A 19,168-nucleotide genomic window follows, 5' to 3' on the forward strand; every position below is an offset into this window, starting at 1 on the left:
TACCATAAGCATCTTGTCGAGGTTTCCGTTTTAAAATTTTCTTCTTCCATCTTTCGTCTCTGACTCTAGCAACATGTCCCGCCCAGTTCCATTTCAGCGTTGTAATTTTTTTAATTGCGTCCGTAAACCAATTTTTCTTCTATTTGATTTGAAACTTGGTCTCTGAGGGATATATTTAACCTTCACCTCTCCATTGCTCTGTGTGTCACTTGTATCTTATTGATTACTTTTCTGGTAAGAGTCAATTTTTCTGCTCCACATGTTAGAACTTAGAGTATGTTTGGGAAAGTATGTACTTACTATTTCTTTCTTATTTTTACATTTAATATTTTTCTGTTACGGTACTGTAATGTGATCTAATATAATGCTATGTATTCTAACGACTTTGGTAAAATATATTGTTTCCTGTTATTTCGTAAAATTGCTAAACTGGTTGTCTCATGTATTATGTTTTAAGTACGGAGAATTTGACTTCCTTTGTATTCTGTGTCATAAATATGCACACAAGTGTACGGTTTCGTATTACGGTCTCAATTAACTTAAATTATTGCATTCAAAATCACAACACAATAGGGTGATTTATTGATGTACCCTCTTCTACCCAACGGCCAAAAGATTCTTTTCTGACCTGCAATCTCAAGACACTTCATCCCAAGACAGCGAACGAAACACACCAAGTTTGTTGGCTCTTGTGCCATAGAGCCGCGTCGGCGGGCGTCCCGACGTACCAACGAGATCTCCTTGGCTAAGAATCCATCAATATTTCAAAGGGTAAGTCGATATTCTTTGTACAAACATCAATAATGAGTAAGACCAGTTAATTTCGTAATTTACCGACAGTTGTGTTTGCTATTTGTCGCTAATTTATTCACAAACAAAATATTACATTTTTACTTTATAATTATTTATCTAATATCATTTAACCAGCGACCTCATTAAGTTTTATACAAAACAGAGTATACATTGATCAAAAATCTTCCTTTTCAAGTATATGGGACTATCTGATCTAAAGACTTTCTTCAGTTTTCTGTAAGCTACCCATGTTAGTTCTATTCTCATGTTTAACTCTGTTGTTTGTCTCTTCATGGTCTGGATCGTTAATCTCGTGGTATAGATACTTATAAGTATACACTTGTTAAATTTGCGATCCATTACTTGAAATATTTTTGGCCAGTACAAGGTTGGTCATTTATTGTGTTTAGAAAAAGTTAATTGTAAGGCCAACTCGTGTACAAGAGCTCTGAAGGCCTTAAAGAAGTTGGCACGCATGATATACCCTGTCTGAAATAAGGACTATGTCGTCTGCAAACCTCGAGTTGTTCAGAAACTCCCCATTTATGTTGAATCCAATATTTAATAATATATAATAACCGCCTGTAATAAGGCGGTGAATAGTTTAGGACAGATGGTGTCTTCTTGCCTAATACCCTTCTCCAAAGGAAATGCGTTTGTGTCGCCATAGTACATTTTTAGTGCAGCTGTTGCACTATTATCTATCTATTGAAAGAAGAGTTGCACTCCGTAAGAGCTCTAAACATTGAGCCATGTTGGATTGAGTTAATTTCTTTCTCAAAGTCTGCAAATATTAATATCAATGGCTTGTTGTATTCTATAAATTTCCCTATCAAGCATTTTATTACTTGTAGGTGGTCATTCGTTCCAAAGCCACTCCTAAATCGGGCTTGCTCTAGTGGTTGGTGAAAAGTCCAGTCTGTTAGTAATTGTTCTTGTAAAGAGCTTATATAAATGAGATAACAAACTGATAGATCTGTAGTTTTCAATTTCTGTTTGTTTTGTATAAAACTTAATGAGGTCGCTGGTTAAATGATATTCGATAAATAATAATAACGAAAAAATGTAATAATTTGTTTGTAAATCAATTAGCGAAAAATAGCAAATATAACTGTCAATAAATTAGGAAATTAACTGGTCTTACTCATTATTGATGTTTGTACAAAGAAAGACTTACCTTTTGAAATATTGGAATCGTAGCCAAGGAAATCTCGTTGGTACCGCGTCGGGGCGCCGGCCGACGCTCGATGGCGAAAACCTATCGCACTAGGTCTGTTTAGTTCGATGTCTTGGGATGAAGTGTTTTTAGATTGCAGGTCAGAAAAGAATCTTTTGGCCGTTGGGTCGAAGAGGGTACATCAATAAATCACCCTATTGTATTGTGATTTAGAATGCGATACTTTAAGTTAATTGAGACCGTAATACGAAACCGTACACACGTGTGCATATTTGTGACACAGAATACAAAAGAGAAGTCAAATTCTCCGCACTTATAACATAATACATGAGACGACCAGTTTAACAATTTTACAGGAAGCAATATGTTTTACCAAAGTCGTTAGGATACAGTATTGAATTTAGATCACATTACAGTACCGTAACAGAAATATTAATAGTAAAAATATGAAAAGAAATAGTACATACTTTCCCAAACACTGTTATATCGCCCTTTATGCAATATTATCATAATGTCACTATTCCATTTTCTGGTGTATTCCCTTCAAAGAGGCAGGCATTGTAAAAAGGGTGTTTAAAGCTTTTATGACGCATTTGCCTCTTAGTTTTGTCATCAAGTACCACCAATCACGCACTTTGATGTTCATCGCCCTTCCTTTTGGAACATATAATTAAATTTAATTGGTTGAGAAATGAAAAAGTTTCATATAAAAGTTAATTTATATTTAAATATGGGACATTTTCGGATCTCAAGTGAGTAGTGATAGTTAGTGTCAACTCATGGTTTTACCCGTGTAGGGTAGCTCCCTAGAGCACTTTGCTCGAAGGGCTCCGAATCTTTCTAAGACTCTGAAACTGAGTTTTTTTCTTCTTAGAAAGAATGTGTTTTATTTCAACCACCTAATAAAACCATAATGGCATTGTCTCTTCAAGATAATGCCACAATAAGAGCGTACCGGCCAACTACGCAATATTACACCATATTGTGCAATAGTTGGACAAATTAATAAACATGGAAACTTTCACCAAGTTGCTAACACGTTTTTCATACGTTTATTAATTACACCGGAGACGACAGTTTTATCATTCCACTTACAATGCCAGCTTCTCCAGGTGTTTTGTTGTTCTTCATGCGTGTTAAGCCTGATTTAATTTCCTCTTCGAGTATATCTGGAAGTTCCTCTTACCCTTAATTTTGTATTGTTGTATTGCTGGAATTTCTACCTCTTGAATGTGAGCATCTCGACTATATAATGTTCTGTAGTACTCTTCAATGATTTTTAGCATTGCTTGTTGTTTATATAAGGCATGTCCTTGTTTATTAACTTATAAATATTCCTCGTTCCTGTCTTTAACTTTCGTTTGAGAACTTTTAGTCTTTTGTTTTGTTCTATGGTATCAGTTGTTTATTTAGAGTTAAAGTTCCTTATGTCTTTCCTAATGGCTTTTGAAATGGTTTTGTGTAAATTCCTTGGCTCTACAATGTTGGTTGCGTGCTTATCTTTCATTCACCTTCTTTTTTTACATTAGGTTTCTTGTGTCTTTTGTTAAGTTGTTCATTTTTGCTTGTTTGCTTGGCTTGGCACTTGCCTTCTTTAGGGTATCCACCAACATCTCGTTAAGCTATTCAATATTGTTTTGATGTTGCACGTTTCTCTGTAGGTTATTCTCTATTTCTTTCCTGTATGCCCTTGTGTTAGTAATCACACTGTATGGGTTATTTTTGTGTTGCAGAAGAAATTCTAGGAGTTTCACACCTTTTATTTCTATCGCCATATTCGTGAGGTCCAAGTTCAAATTTTGAATTATACTGGTTGTGGCCTATTTTTACGTTTAGGTCTCCTATCAGTATAGTATAGTTGGTGGTTACCTTTTGGATCACAGTGTTAACGTCATCGTAGAACCATTCAACTTGTGCCAGTGCCACACAAACTTGGTCTGTTTGGCACTGGTAGGTGCGTATACCTGGACGATCTTTAATCGAATGTTTTCGTTTACTTTGTAGATAATATATATGACTATATCTATCACTTATGCTTTTAGTTGTGAATATATCCTTTGTGTGTTTTTTGTTTACAATAAATCCGACGCTACCATTAGAAGACTCCTCTATAATGCAATAGGTTTCCCGACGGAAATATCATTTGTTCTTCAACTTTTCGCCATACTTCGGATAATCCAAGTATATCCCATTTTATATACTTCACCTCGTTTTCAAGTTCCACAAGTTCCTCGTCCTCCATCAATGTTCTGGTGTCTTATGTTCCCATAAACCATATTCTTTGACGTTGTTAATTGTGAAGTTAGCCTGGTCGACTTCGGGGATTCTTAGCACCCTATATCCCTCTACATCCGAGAATCCTGCCATAGCCTGGTTTCAAGGGACTGCCGGATACTGAGTGCCTTGCATTTTCGTCGTTTCTCATTTTACAGGGATTCCTGGTCATTTTTTTAACACGCTGGCCTCTGCGGACTGGTAGAAGGATGTAGGATGGGTTAGGAAATTTGGCGTCATCGACAAGGATTGTAGGTTAGGACCTAGTACCCTCTCGGTTATAGGAAGTGAGAATAAACCACGGCTCGCGAAGGCAGGGTAGCCACCCTGAAGTAGACCTAACTTTAGCGGATCTACCCGCTACCGTATCTATCGGTTTTGTCTAATGACAGCAAAAAAGCATCGGGTGATTACTTTTGCCTCACCTGTTATAACTATAAACCAATTATTAATGTTGAGATTTCCAACTTGTTAGACGTGTTTCTCTTTATGACTTAACAAACCTGCGCAAGACGAAATCGCGCGCTTATTTAAAAACTTTGATTACCGGTAATTTTTGATGGAAATATACTTAGAGCACCCATCTAGTTTTTTAGGCTATCCATACTATTTATTTTCTAACCTAGGCTTCCAAAACAAGAAGTATATATTGACAATAAATCAAAAATTTAAAGGTAAAATTGATCAAAATGAGCTCTATAATAACTACACTAGAGACCACACAATTACTAAGGTTAAACACAGACAGGGCGGCGTGCGCTGCGTCCGCTGCAGCAGCGGCGTTGAAAGCGTTCTCTCGTCTATGGTACTTATGTTTTATGTTGTGCAACACCACAGACGAGCCGTCGTTTATCAGCTCGCCGCGTCGACCGCCGCGCGGCTTATGCTGAGTACCATGCGCCGTAGGCGGTTTTATGACTTCTGGCGGCACATCAGTAATATATATCTCTTGCTTCAACATAGACGTGTGACTGTTTTGCAACGGTGTTTGCCAAATTTTGTATATATTATTGAAGCTATAGACATCGATAAATTAATTACCGAAATTCACACACGGCCAGCAGTTTGGGATATGCGCTCAAATTAATATTCGAATAAAATAAAGATAAAACATGCTTGGGAAGAGGTTACCCACAGTATTATTTCGGAAGATGCTTTTCTGGGTTATCTTTAATTTCGTTAATTAACGTGTAAAACATTCCTTTATTTTTTCATTCATTTACTATAGGATGTATCCAATACCTGCGTTACTTCTTCTTCTTTGATCCAATATGAAGTAAACTTGCACTTATTAGGAAAAACAAATCGTCGTCACCCACTAGATGATCCTAGAGATATCATCATACCATTCTACGTCCAAAACTCGACTAAATTGAGATAGTAAATAACTGATTTGATTTCTTTATATCATAAAAGCAAAAGAAAATGTTTTTTTTTTGGTAAAATCACGTATATATCAAAAGTTTTCTGAAAAATATTAATCAAGCATTTAAAGAAAATTTGAAAATCTATTCAAATAATAATTTTAATAATGTATTCCTTAATGACTAATTAACTACAAATGCAATTTAAATTAAACTCAAGTTCATAGTCTTCAATGATACACAATTTTCGATTCAGCTACCACATCGTATCCTGAATGGTGTGGTGTCCTTTGCGAATTTTTTGAAATAATCGGCGTCACAACTGCAGTGTGTTTTCCCAATTTCCCAACCATTATCAAACTTTTCTACTGAATCTTGACCAACAGCGTGGTATATATTTAGGTTGCTGTCATTTTACAAGTCTTTTACAAATGGGATGTTGTGGGTCCCTAATTAAATTCATGTTGTTCTAGAATAGTGACAAGCAATATCGAGCCAGAATGTAACTTCATATATTTAAGGTGATGTACATTGAAAAAATGAACTAATTTCAGAAGGCAACGTAAGGCTTTGAAATACCCGTAGATGAAATGTTATACGAGACTAAAATCTTTTCTTCAAATTTCTCTTTTATTTATATTTCCCATTATCTGTGCCATTTTCTATGTCAGCGGTATAAAATCCCCCATTACCTTTAATTTCCGAATAAGATAACACAAAGTATTTTTCATCATCCTTGATCAAAACTGTGTTGGTTGTGAAGTGGTATCTTCTTAATGCATAACATATTGTATAATCGTTTTCATCGTTCTTGGCGTGTGCGTGTAAAAACACTTGAAATAAGTTGTTTCATCTGTCTTTCCTTGTCTAAGCTCGATTCGTTTACCTCCTCCAGTGGCGGAGCAAAATGTACCATGTCAAACGAAATAATAGTTATAAAAGAAAATTATAAATTATTTTTCATTAAGTTTCTAATAACGGAATATACGTATAAATTGCGAAGAAGTATTTTTCTAGCTTGCAGTACAATAGGACAGAATATAACGAAAAGTATATTTTAAAAGGATTTTGAAATATACCCAAAAAAGTGTTAATTATTTAACCCACTTTAATTAGAAAATGATACAGATTTTTTAAGTTTTGAGCACTGTAGCGAATTCTGAACTGTTACAACGTACTGACCTTGATTAATTAGCTAATCAGTCAGCGTCTTCACTGGAACTGTGTTCATCATTGGAATCTTCCGCCAAATCGATGATAATCCTTCTTTCATTTTCATCATATGTGACCATTTTTGCCCAGTCGTCCTGAATTAATTTTTCAGTATGGTTAACACAACTCGCCCACACTGCAGGTGTTGCCTCAGCTAATGCATCGCCCCAAACTTTTTTCACTGTTTCATCTTCACGTCCATGTTCTCCAATATGACGATCATAGTATTGTTTAGAAATGCCCCAGACCAACTCAATCGGATTATATTGACAGTGATATGGAGGCAATCTCAAAACCTGATGCCCATGTTCTTGGAGTAGCTCGTCTATAACGTACCTGGTATTTTGTGGTTTATTCTGGCGACAAAGACTCAATAGCTCTGTCTTGCCCAAATCGTCGTCAAAAATTATTTTTTTCGCTCGTAACCATTCTTGTAAGTCCGATTTTTTCCAACTGGCATTCGGTAACTTTTCTATTAAAGAGCTATGGTATGAGGCATTATCCATAATAATTAGAGATGGTTCCTCCAACATTGGTATCAGCTTTTCGGAGATCCACTTTTTAAAAGACTCTTAATCCATAGAATCATGATAGTCTGCACTCTTCGATTTCGTAGAAAACAGTAATCCAGCATCTTTAACAAATCCTTGCCTACTTCCGGCATTTAAAACAACAAAGCGTTTACCTGTATTTTCGTGTTCTTTTCTGATGCTTTTCACACAGTCATCTTGCCAAGTACGTTTATATGCCCCTTTTAGGAATATCCATGTTTCATCTAAAAAAAAACGAACTAAAGTGGGCTTGGACTTAAAAAATTTCTCATATAATGCCTCAAAAAATACAGTCGTTTGGAGACAATACATGGTTTCTCACATAGGACTCGTCTACTATTTTCTAGTTTGTATGAAAACCTACAATTTTTCATAAGACGCCACAAACTTGTATCAGAACCGTCATAGAGATGCTTGTTTCTTAATTGTGTATTTAGAACTTTAATTGTAACGTGCTCTCCTTTTGCTTTCATGCCATACAGTACATTTCTAATCTCTCCTTTTATAGTATCGCTGACATCATTAGTCTTTTTTTTTTTGTACATTACGTGACTTGTATTCACTCTTTATTCTTGTCACTGTGCGAAGACTGATTTTCAAAGCGTCCGCTACTCGTTCATGTACCGATGATAACGGAAGCAAAGGTCCGTTGTTTTCTTTTTCTTTTTTAAAATACTCCAATAAATGAACTACACATTGTCGCATTTCTCCTGTTATCGTTTTTCCCGGAATTTTTTTTATTAAATAGAACAATTACTTATTCACAACAAAAAATAATAAGTAAAACTGTTCGGAACAAATTCCAACAATGACTGACTAAAATCGACTAAAACAACATAAAATATCAATGGTAATTGCTACAATTATAAACCTATTAGCCAGCTCATTCAAGAACAATGCCACAAGTCATTATTGCAATGGGTATCGGAAGAGAGAGAGTTAATTTATAATGGAATTTATAATAAACTGGAATTTTTAAGGTGTCGAGAGTATTATTTTATGTAATGGAATTTCACACAGTAAGAGCTCAAACTAATAATTAATTAAAAACTGTTTACTTATAAAAACTATTTCATCAGCTACTTCAAACCTGCACAGATCAGGGTAACATGTTAAAAAAAAAACACGTCACTGTCAGCTATCTGTATTCGTAAAGAGGCCGAACTTATCACCGACACCGTATCGGCCAAACGCATCGGTGTTATTGCTACAATACTGGGAGACGTGAGTGGTCTCTTCATTTCCTTCTCATCGCACTTTACCATGACGAACGTGACTCGCACAATTGAATTACGCATCTGTGTATCAGAGAGAGACGAATATTAAAAATTCCGTAGTAGCTTATTTCAGGCACACGCCAAGAACGATGAAAACGAGTATAATTCTGCGTATTTATTATTCTATTTTGGGCATTTGTTCTGTATTTGTTAGTTAAGTTCTTTTTTTCTTAGTTCTCTACTAACGGTCATGTGACTTACACGAAATCTACGACCTAATTTTCAAGTCGATTTTTCTAATTGGTTTTTTGCGGTTTCCATCAACTTACTTGACTGGGCATTACTTAAAGCTTTGGGCCGCATGCTTTTTGAAAGATTTGATATTTTATGATCATCCAAAATTTGTTTCAAATGGCGACTAGATGCGAAGTTATTTAGAATTAATTATCATACAATGATTTGTTCTGAAAACTTTTGTTAAATACGTTATAGTGGATTACAATATAGGCAGACTGTAACTGTAACAAGACGACATACAAAATTTTGGCAAACGTACTATAGATAAGACTAAATCATGAGCTGAACGAATATTAGGAGAATATCAGAATGGGTTCAGACCGAGGAGATTGACAATTAATTCCATACATACAGCGCCAGCGGAGCAAATAATTCAAAAATCTAGAGAATACAACAGAAATGCACGTAATATTCATAGATTTCAAGAGCGCTTTTGATACAATTAACCGGACGAATATTATGAAAGAGCTAGATCATCTTGGAATCCCAGAATAATTGAGACATATGCTAACAGTGAGTCTAAAGAACACCACAGCAAAGATAAATTTAAACGGGACAACTCCTAAGGAGATCAAAGTAAACAAAGGCGTGAAACAAGGTGACTCTATATTTCCGACACTATTTAACCTGATATTAAAAGCAACAATAGGGAGGACAAACTTCGTAAATAAAAACATTATTATAGATCAACTTCAACTAATAGTATATGCAGATGATCCAGTCATCATAGCAAAGACGAAGAAGATACTTATTAGAGCAATTGAGAAATTAGATAAGGTAGCAAAGAAAATAGGGCTAAGATAAACCATCACAAAAGAATACATGACGATAGGAAACGACGACACAACAACCAAGAGATATCTAATAACACAGAACCACAAATTTGAAACTGTATCGACCTTTAGTTACTTCTTTTTTTTCTCTTTATAAGCAGTTCATTGGCGGATTAATACCTTTATGGAAGGTTATCACTCCATCTTTTGCGCGGTCGTCCAATACTTCTTCTGACGATTGGTGACTTATCTCTTGTTATTTTGTCGTCTTGGGTCTCCCTCATTCTGCTTATGTATTCCATTCTTTTTTTTTCTATTTAGTGTCCATTCGTTTATACAATGTACGTTACTAATGTCTTCACTTTTCATTCGATCTCTCAGTGTATTTCCTGTAATTCTTCTCAGTACTCTCATCTCTGCCGTTTCCAGTAGCCTTTGTGTTGTGGCTGTGTCGGGTTTTGTTTCTGAGGTATATGTCATTATTCCCCTTACACTGGCTTTGTAAATTCTTGACTTCATCTCAGTTTTAATGTATCTGTTTCGTCATATAGTGTTATTAAGGCATCCTGATCTCTCATTTCTTTGTCCAGGTCTCCATAGCTGGACTGTGTAATTTCAAGGTATTTTATTTCCATAACTTGTTTAATAATCATGCCATCAATTTCTATTTTACATCTGGTTGGTTCTTTGCTGATTACTACTGTTTTAGTTTTCTGAGATGAGATTGTCATATTAATTTTTTTTTCTCTTATGTTAAATCTGTGAACCAGCCTTTGCAGACTATCTTATTGTGGGCTATGAATATTGTGTTGTCTGCGTAATGGACTATTTTATTTCCTTGTTTGCCATTCTTTATCCTCTTCCTTTTTTAACGCTTTTGATGATGCGCTTTTGATAACGCTGAATGAGTCCTCCTGTCTTATTCTCCTGCCTATTTCTAGAAGTTCTGTAAGTTGTCCAACTATTCTGACTTTCATTTTGTTATTTTGGTTGGAAATTTTGTCGATAGTTTTTATAATATTTATCTCTCTATTATACAGAAGATAGACTACATCTTTGAGTCTTACACTGTCAAATGCTTTCTTCAAGTCAATCAGACACAGAAATGCGGATCTATTATATTCTAGTAATTTCTTAGTAATAATAGATAAACAACAGGGTTTTCTACGAAAACCCTGTTGTTTATCTGCTAAACTTATCCTCTGATTCTTTGGTTTTTGTAAAATTTTAGTTTTAAGTTTTAGGGTAGTATTTAACAAGTTTATATCTCAGTAGTTTTCTGGCTGTTTTTATCTCCTTGTTTGAATAGCAGAATTAGTTCGCTCGTTCTCCATTTAGCTACTTGGAAGTAGCAATAGGGAAAAGAGAGAACAGAGCAAAGAATTCTGAAAGGTAAAAAGACGTATGGAATGAATAGAAACCTGTTGAGAAGCAAGACTTTAAGTAAGAGAACAAAGAATAAGACCTGTTGTTACATATAGGAAGTTGAAGAAGAATTAAAGTGAGAAAATATAGTCAGATACAGAGACACTAACATATGCTGAGAAGGCCAACTAACTGGACACCAACCACTATGATCCAGGTGTAGAGGAAGGCCTAGAAGAAGATGGCAGGATGATGTCGAACATTATATAAGAACAATAAATGTTACAGACTGGAAAGTTCGGTGCAAGGTTAGGAAGAAATTGAAAAAAATCACGACTGCAGTAAAGACACACAGCAAACTATAAATGACATAGAGGAATAATTCACATCACCCAAGAATAGGATTTTAAACGCCAATGCGTTAGCTATAATCCCTAAGGATTGTAAAGCTTAATGAATAAATGAACTGTAACCAGATATGTTGACATATCTTGTTACATATCAAAATATTCATACAGCTCAATAAAATTATAATACGCTAAGTATATCCTGCAATTCCAATGAATTAAATGACATTGGTGATGATAATTTTAGTAAAAACTCTAACAAATATATCACTTATTGTTTCCTTAATAATTTAATAAAGTGTAGCACTGCACTGAGTTCTAAATGTTTTCTAAAATTCTAAGAAATGATTGGCATTTACCAATTCCTCGAAACTGTTGAATAAAAGACTATTATATGATAGTGGACTTATCGATAATTAATGTTTACATTATTTAGCTTATAAACACATACGAGTCATTTTTTAATTACCCAATCCTAATCTATTTAATAGTAGGATATTGTTGTTAAAAATTAGTTTTCTGTAGTTTAGCAACAAAAATGGGTAGTGACATAAAGGCGTTAAAGGCAGCTTTGCGGAAAGAGATCGAAGGAAAATTAGGACAACTTACTCCTCAAGAAAGACAGAGGCAATCCCAGATAGTAAGAGAAAAGGTAAGTCTTAAAATAATAACTATAATTATTATATATAGTTGTATAAATATTTTAAAACCTAATTTTAACTTTCAAGCAGGCGCAGGCGCGTTAAAAACAGCACAAATCTGTACGCTTATGTGTATTTTATTAAGAAAAATATTTTGAAACAAAAAAAAACGAAAACATTTAAGGTTTTATACGCCAGTAAATGACGTGTATTGGTTTTTTATTCACAATTCCTATAGTTTTTACATTAACGAGTCTGTAAAGAAATCATTTTAAAAGCTATAAGGTGGTGAATTTTAATTTTTTTTAATCCCTTCGTTTTAAAAATGGTTGCCCTGAAAGATCTCGAAAATGGTGCAAAAGACATGCAAATACAACCTTTAAACAAACATATCTCGTTTAATTTTTGGTCTATAGAAATAAAAAAAATTAAAATCTTCAGTAAGAAAAAGCTGTTTTTTTTTAGGAGCACACTAGTTCGCTCCCAAGGTCAAAAAACCCTCTTAATTACATACTAGTTCGCTCTGAAAACCATAACCTAGTTCGCTCCCGTGGTCAAGCAGATTAAGTATTTATCTATTAAGTTCTATTAAAATTAACACCAGGAAAATAGGTACTGCGGCTTTTGTATTAAAATATTATAAAAAATATTATAAAAACATATATTATACAAAAATATTATAAAAACTTATAAAAAATTATAAGTTCTATTAAAATTAACACCAGGAAAATAGGTACTGCGGCTTTTGTATTTTATATTAGAAATTATATCAAATATTGGTAGTTACATATTTATATAAATACAGTGATAAGCGCGCTAATAACCGGCAAAATAACGCAAACGATGGAAAACATATTGTAGCTAGATTAAATAAAACGAGCGGTTCGAATTTATATAAATGTATTTATTTATAAGTTTACAGTTCGGTACTCTCTTATCAACTCCAAACTACTCCTAACATCGTTACATATATATATATATATATATATACCAAAAAGTATTATTCTCTAATCTACTGGGGTAGTCCCATCTCTAATTCGTTTCATCGCTTGTCGGGTCGAACTTTCTAGTTTCTAGCGGTTTCCCGTCGCATCTGGAAGGACAGAGCATTCTCGTCCCGGCCTGCAACCGTTATATGCATGTTCGTAACAATATATATGAAGTTGTAAGATAAAAGAGATGAAACTATAATCGGTTTACAGTTTGTCGATAGCTCACTACAAGTTTAACCCTAATTAGAGAACTGAAATACAGAGAGGATAGGTAATACGATATAATAGTAAAAACCAACCTGAAACTGACGGTTTAAGATGTTTTCGACTAATCCACCTTGTATCTGAAGGAATACAATACAGCAGCCAACCTTATAATCCGATTACAAAGGTATTTTGAATGGTTACAGATGACCGACCAGTGTCGTAGAGTATATGATTGAAACATTTATTTGAACTAAATAAATATATTTTTGAAATTGTACTTATGTAAATTGTATTTTTTAATAAAACTTCTTTATTTTATTCAAAAATAAAAAGTTTCTTGTCATTTTTAAAAGATACATTGATTTAATTAAGGGGAAAGGCGCCAAATGTCGCCTGGCAAAATTTTCAATGTGTTTTAAATGTATCCATTATTTTCGAATCTGAAGAAAACTAATAAATATTTTTGAAAAATTTAAACGCAGAATGAAACATTACATTATTACTGAGGGCAGAAAGTCCCTGAAAACTTCTACAATGTTTATTTTAATATGCTATGTAACAGGGGTGAAAATAAAAGAGAAAATATAGTATAATTTTTAATTGAAAATATTGCATGCAAAAGAAACTTTATTTATTCTAATAAATATTTCATTCTGCCTTTAAATTTTTCAAAAATGCTTTTTAGTTTTCTCAGGATTTGAAAAAAAAAATGGATACATTTAAAACACATTGAACATTTTGACAGGCGACATTTTGCGCCTTTCCCCTTTAGTGGGTGATCGACGAGCGATCCATATACCGCGGTTTTAAGAACGACGGTTTTACTCGCGGCTCGTTGGTGCTGATCGACTAGCGAGCAAAACAGTTATTGTCAACCGTCCACAGCTAACATGTCGTGGTCAACTGAAAGTGAAGTTTTATGTTACCTCGCTATAGCATACTACGAAATTACAAAAAAAAAAGCTGAGACGCCCTAGACGTTGGGTATAACATATGCGGTAAGTCGAGTTGTTTTGTTTTTGTATTCTGGCGATGTACATTTTCATAAACAACACAACAACAACAGTCTCGTAAACAATATATAAATTCTAATAAAAAGTCGTGGCTGAGAGTTCGCATATTCATGATTAAAAACTGATTTTTCACTTGAACGGTCGCTGAAAACTGCCGGTTTTGCTCGCCAGTAGTGATACATGCGCGGTTTTAAATGACGAACCAAGTAAAAAATAAAACAAACTGACGAGCCACAAGCCAGGCTCGTCGGTATATAAAACCACGGTATTGCAGTGATACACTGGCGAACTTTACCGACGAGCCACAAAACCGCGGTTTTACTCGCCTGTCGATCAGGGCCTTTATTACGATTACAACTACTATTACTTACCTTATATAATTACGATTAGAAAACTATTCAAATTCAAAATAAATAGGATCAACTTCGGAATCTTAGATAATTTCTTCTCCAACATATTATCTCGTCTCGGTTAATCAAAAGTTATTTTCGGTCTGATTTCTCCCACCGGAAATTTAATTCTTTTAAAACTTGCCACAATTTAGTTCGTCCGATATGAGGCAAATCCGGGTCGTCTCTAACTTCTTGTAAAATTGTGTTTAGGTTTGGTATTACTTTTTTGGAAAAAAATCCCTGAATTTTCCTTCGAATACCATTTTTGGCAAATTCATCAATTTCAATAGGCTTCTTCCCTTTCTTTAAGTGTTCGTTTGTGTTTGGGTTAGCTATACCGTGTTTTTTTCTTTCTGATAGGAGCCTGTATATAGTTGACTCCCCTACGCCAGTCATGTTGGCACAACTTTCGACTATGTTGCGAACAGTGTTTGTGGGATTCTGAGAAACCAGAGCATCGTGAACATTCAGGACAATAGTCTTCTCTCTTGGTGAATAGACAGACTTACTGACTGTACGCAACAGTAACGGTGTAAAACTTGATGATGTTGATGATGAAGCCATCACAAACAATCCAACAAAACGAGCACGAGCGAAAGGTACGTATATGTTCGTAGGTATATGGAATAAAAAATCACTCACGCACTGCATATAATTCGCAAAAACATATTCGAGACGCTAATTACTGCCGTAGACGCGGAAACACCGACAAGCCGTAAATTACATGCGATCAAAAACGTACTAAACAAAAAAATTGTTTTCGTTCGTAATAACTTCACCCTTTCAAGTTAAGTTTCGAATATAAACTGAACAGACGAGGCACGTGGCCAAAGCCGGCATCTTTATACCCATTATATTATTAAAAATCTGGGGAATTTCATCCTAATTATCTTGCAACGAATAGTACCTTCGGATATGAATTCCAGGTTTTCTAGTAAAGTGATTAAACGCGAAGATTAGTATTGAAACATCCAAAGAGATAAGGTATTCTTATTTACAAAATTGTTAATGGTTAAATTCTTATTTTCATTAATATAATATAATAACCAACATTAACCGTGAAAGTTTTAATTGTTTTTTGCTAAATATATTAGTATTAAAACATTATTAATATTGTGTATAACAATATTAAAATATTATATTATTATTTAATGAAAAAACACCTCAGGAACGCCTATGATTATACAAATTTTACGACCGTTTTATGACTTTGAAGCACATTTCGTGCTCTCAACAATTTGTGAACGGAGAATAGTAGAGATGAGAAATTTAGCGATAGAAACCTATAAATTTACATTCCATTCACTGTTTCCCACCTTTAGACGTATCAGAGGAGGATGTCAACTAAAACTGTCACTGTCAATCGGTAGTTTCCAAACTCTTACGTCTGAAGGTGGGAAACAATAAATGAAATTTAAATTTATAGGTTCTATCGCTAAAATTTCCCATCTCCACTAGTTTCATTTCCATGTATCTCACAACTTAATGATATGTTTTCCATCTTTTGCGTTATTTTGCCGGTTATTAGCGCGCTCATTACTGTTATGTATTTTGAAAAATTTTAGTGATTGATTTAGAAATTAAATTAGAAATTTTGAATTGTTTTTAAAAATGAATGAAATAATTTTTGTGACTATTCTAAAATATAGGTATAATAAGAAAGCAATACAAGTGTAAAAACTAACATAATATGGAATATTCTCTACCATTACAAAATTAAACAAATATAAATTAAAACGAGGCCTTTATTTCGCTAGAAATCTAAATGAAATACATTTGACAAAATCAAATCTACTAATTTTATTTTGCGTTAATTCCGCTATTTTGTGATTAACAAATTTTTGACGCTCCAGAAGTACTTTTCGGTACACTTGTCTTGGTTTCACAGAACTTCGTATTTTTATATAAGTGTCAATTTGAATATCTTTTAAAACTTTTAAAGATTGAAATATATTAGGGTGCGGATTACAAAATAACGAATTAAATTTAGAATGGAAACTTTCACAGGCACTGGTTGTACGCTCAAGTAATGAACTGTTTTCCGCCCACATCTCAGGAGGGAAGTCTGCCTCTTCAGAAATATAGTTGTCTACCAAGTAGTCAGCAAATTGTTGTACGGCTTGGTGCTGTGCTGGTAATATTTCACTAAAGTCTAAAGCAAAACACTCACCTAATTCTAATGGATCTAGGAAAGGTAGACCAAACATATATCTAAGGTATTGTCCGACTTCATTGTCGTTTGAATACTCAGTAGCCAGACCAACTTTTTGAATTTTTCTTCACCATGATTGTCCGAGATGAAACCTACATCCTTTTATTTTCGCAGATGGAAACACTTCACTTACAGCTGCATAGATCGCTTTTTTAAAATCGGGATACACAACCTTGGGACTAAAATTTAAGTTCAATTTTTGACACTCCGTCTTTAAACAATTTAAGGCAGTCACATATGAGTTTGCTAACTTATTTGAAAGCAAAAAGAATGCCAACGGTACATAGTGTCCATTTTCGAGTCCGTGAACTGTAAATAGTTGAATAAAAAATTTAGTGCAGTATTTAAAAGTTCCATCAGCATAAATTGTTTCTAATTTACTTAAAAATGTTAAGTTAGATACACAAGAAAAAGCAACAAATTTTTTTTACCGGATCATTTTTCAATAAAAATTGTTCTTTTTGGTTGGTTGTCACTTCCACGGAGTTTAACGAGTCATGTACTTCCTGCGCGCACTTCGGAATTTTGGGAATAACTTGTTTTCTGCCATTATAAATATTTTTTCTAATCAAATGTACATCTTCCACAGTAAGACTTTTAGTGCCTGTTTGTTTAATTTCGCTGTGTATCAACTGCAATGGTTTTTCACACAAATCATCCATTGCCTTCCGCTTAACACTATTACTTAATTTTTGCCGGTTTAACACTATTTTTGATAAACTTTCATGGGTATGGTTATGACTACATTCGACTACACTTTTACAAATATTTAAAGTTTTAACAAATGCTTTGCAAGTTCTTTTACACACTGCCAACGTTTGATATTATTAGCAAGCATTTTATGGAAGTTATACTTGTAATTGTCAATAACTAACATTGACTTGCTCTTTTCACTTACTTCAGATTTCTCCATCATGAACTAGGTATAACGACATTCAAACTGGAACTAAAGTAATAATGTTAAGATTCGCAACACCCCTATTTCTTATAATAAAATTTCAGGTAGACTACTAATTACCTACCAATCTTTTTAAAGAAATATATCAATTGCAACTTGTGATACGGAAAAACCCAATCAAATATTGAACAAGGCAATATGAGCTCTAACATCATAATACTTTAGTGATATTATCGTTAAAATTTTAATATTTTTTTAAGCATGAAGTAGTGTTATATAGTAGCATTGTTTAAAAAAGACTCATTCTTTTTTAAACAATGATGGTAGTGTTGTATTAATAGGTAAATACAAAGTTTGAGAAGACATTATTCAAATATCTTTTCAAGAAATATATAGCCGGAGCAAATTTACCTATGCCCCTTTTCTGTGGGGTATTAAAATCTGACCGCGGGAACGAACTAGTATACATCAGTTTTTTTCGTATTTCAGCATTTTTCTGTATCTTTTAGTTGTTTGAGATATTTTGAAAAAAGGGGATTTTTTGAGAAATTCGAAAATAGTATCTTTACTTTACTATACCTTTTTAACTAGTTAAACTTCTAGAATGTAATGTTTGTACATAATAGAAATAAACTGTAAATGAGAAACGGGTAGTTTCAACCAGGGTGGTTTTGGCGGGATTTTTTACTTTTTGCCTCACAAAAAAAAATAAGCGGACTTTATTTTAGTTATAACTTACCTTGATTATCATGCAAATCACTTTTACTAGTAGTCATTTTAATGATCTTTTAAGATCCTTTAAAAAGATTATATAACTTTTCCATAAAAATCTTACTTAACATCATGTGTTTGGATTTTTGTATGCGATGATGTCGACTTTCGAACAACCATAACTTGTTTTCCCGATAAAATGTAAATTTTTGGGGATATTCGCGAAAAATCGTATAAAAATATGCTTTTTGCCGTATAATTGGTAAAGTTTCAGTCACGAATAAACTGTCTTTTCGAAATAAAAAATTAAAATTTACTATTCTAGCAATTACCATGACTTGTTATTGATAAACACCCTCATATTCTAGACTATTATTGTCACGGTTGCCTAAAGTAACTATGCCATTTAGTGCTTTTCACTGGTTTATGTAAAACTTATTCAAATTTATGTTTCATTCATTTTAGTTGTTTGGTCTAGACCAGTTTAAAGACGCAAGGAATATATCTCTTTATCTTAGTCTTGATACTGAAATTGACACCGAACCAATTGTTAGGAAAATCTTTCAAGATCAAAAACGATGCTTTGTCCCAAGGTAAATATTATTTTTGATAGTACAAAACCAAATCATTGGGTTATTGTTCATTAAAACAGAAACTAGGTTAAATTAAAATAGATTTTCAACTATTAAAAAAATTTGATTGAATACTTATGAAAAATACCACTGTCAGCTGT

General features: G+C 33.7%; 1 protein-coding gene across 1 annotated transcript in view; it reads left to right on the forward strand.

The window, feature by feature from the left end:
- Mthfs (methenyltetrahydrofolate synthetase) overlaps positions 1-19,168 on the forward strand; it is a 38,908-nt gene that overhangs the window by 1,920 nt on the left and 17,820 nt on the right. The window contains exons 2-3 of the mRNA XM_072523335.1: positions 11,895-12,021; positions 18,901-19,028. Of these exons, the coding sequence (XP_072379436.1) occupies positions 11,895-12,021; positions 18,901-19,028 (255 nt within the window). The remainder of the gene's footprint in view (positions 1-11,894; positions 12,022-18,900; positions 19,029-19,168) is intronic.

Source organism: Diabrotica undecimpunctata, chromosome 2 (genome assembly GCF_040954645.1).
Source record: "Diabrotica undecimpunctata isolate CICGRU chromosome 2, icDiaUnde3, whole genome shotgun sequence".
Classification (NCBI taxonomy): domain Eukaryota; kingdom Metazoa; phylum Arthropoda; class Insecta; order Coleoptera; family Chrysomelidae; genus Diabrotica; species Diabrotica undecimpunctata.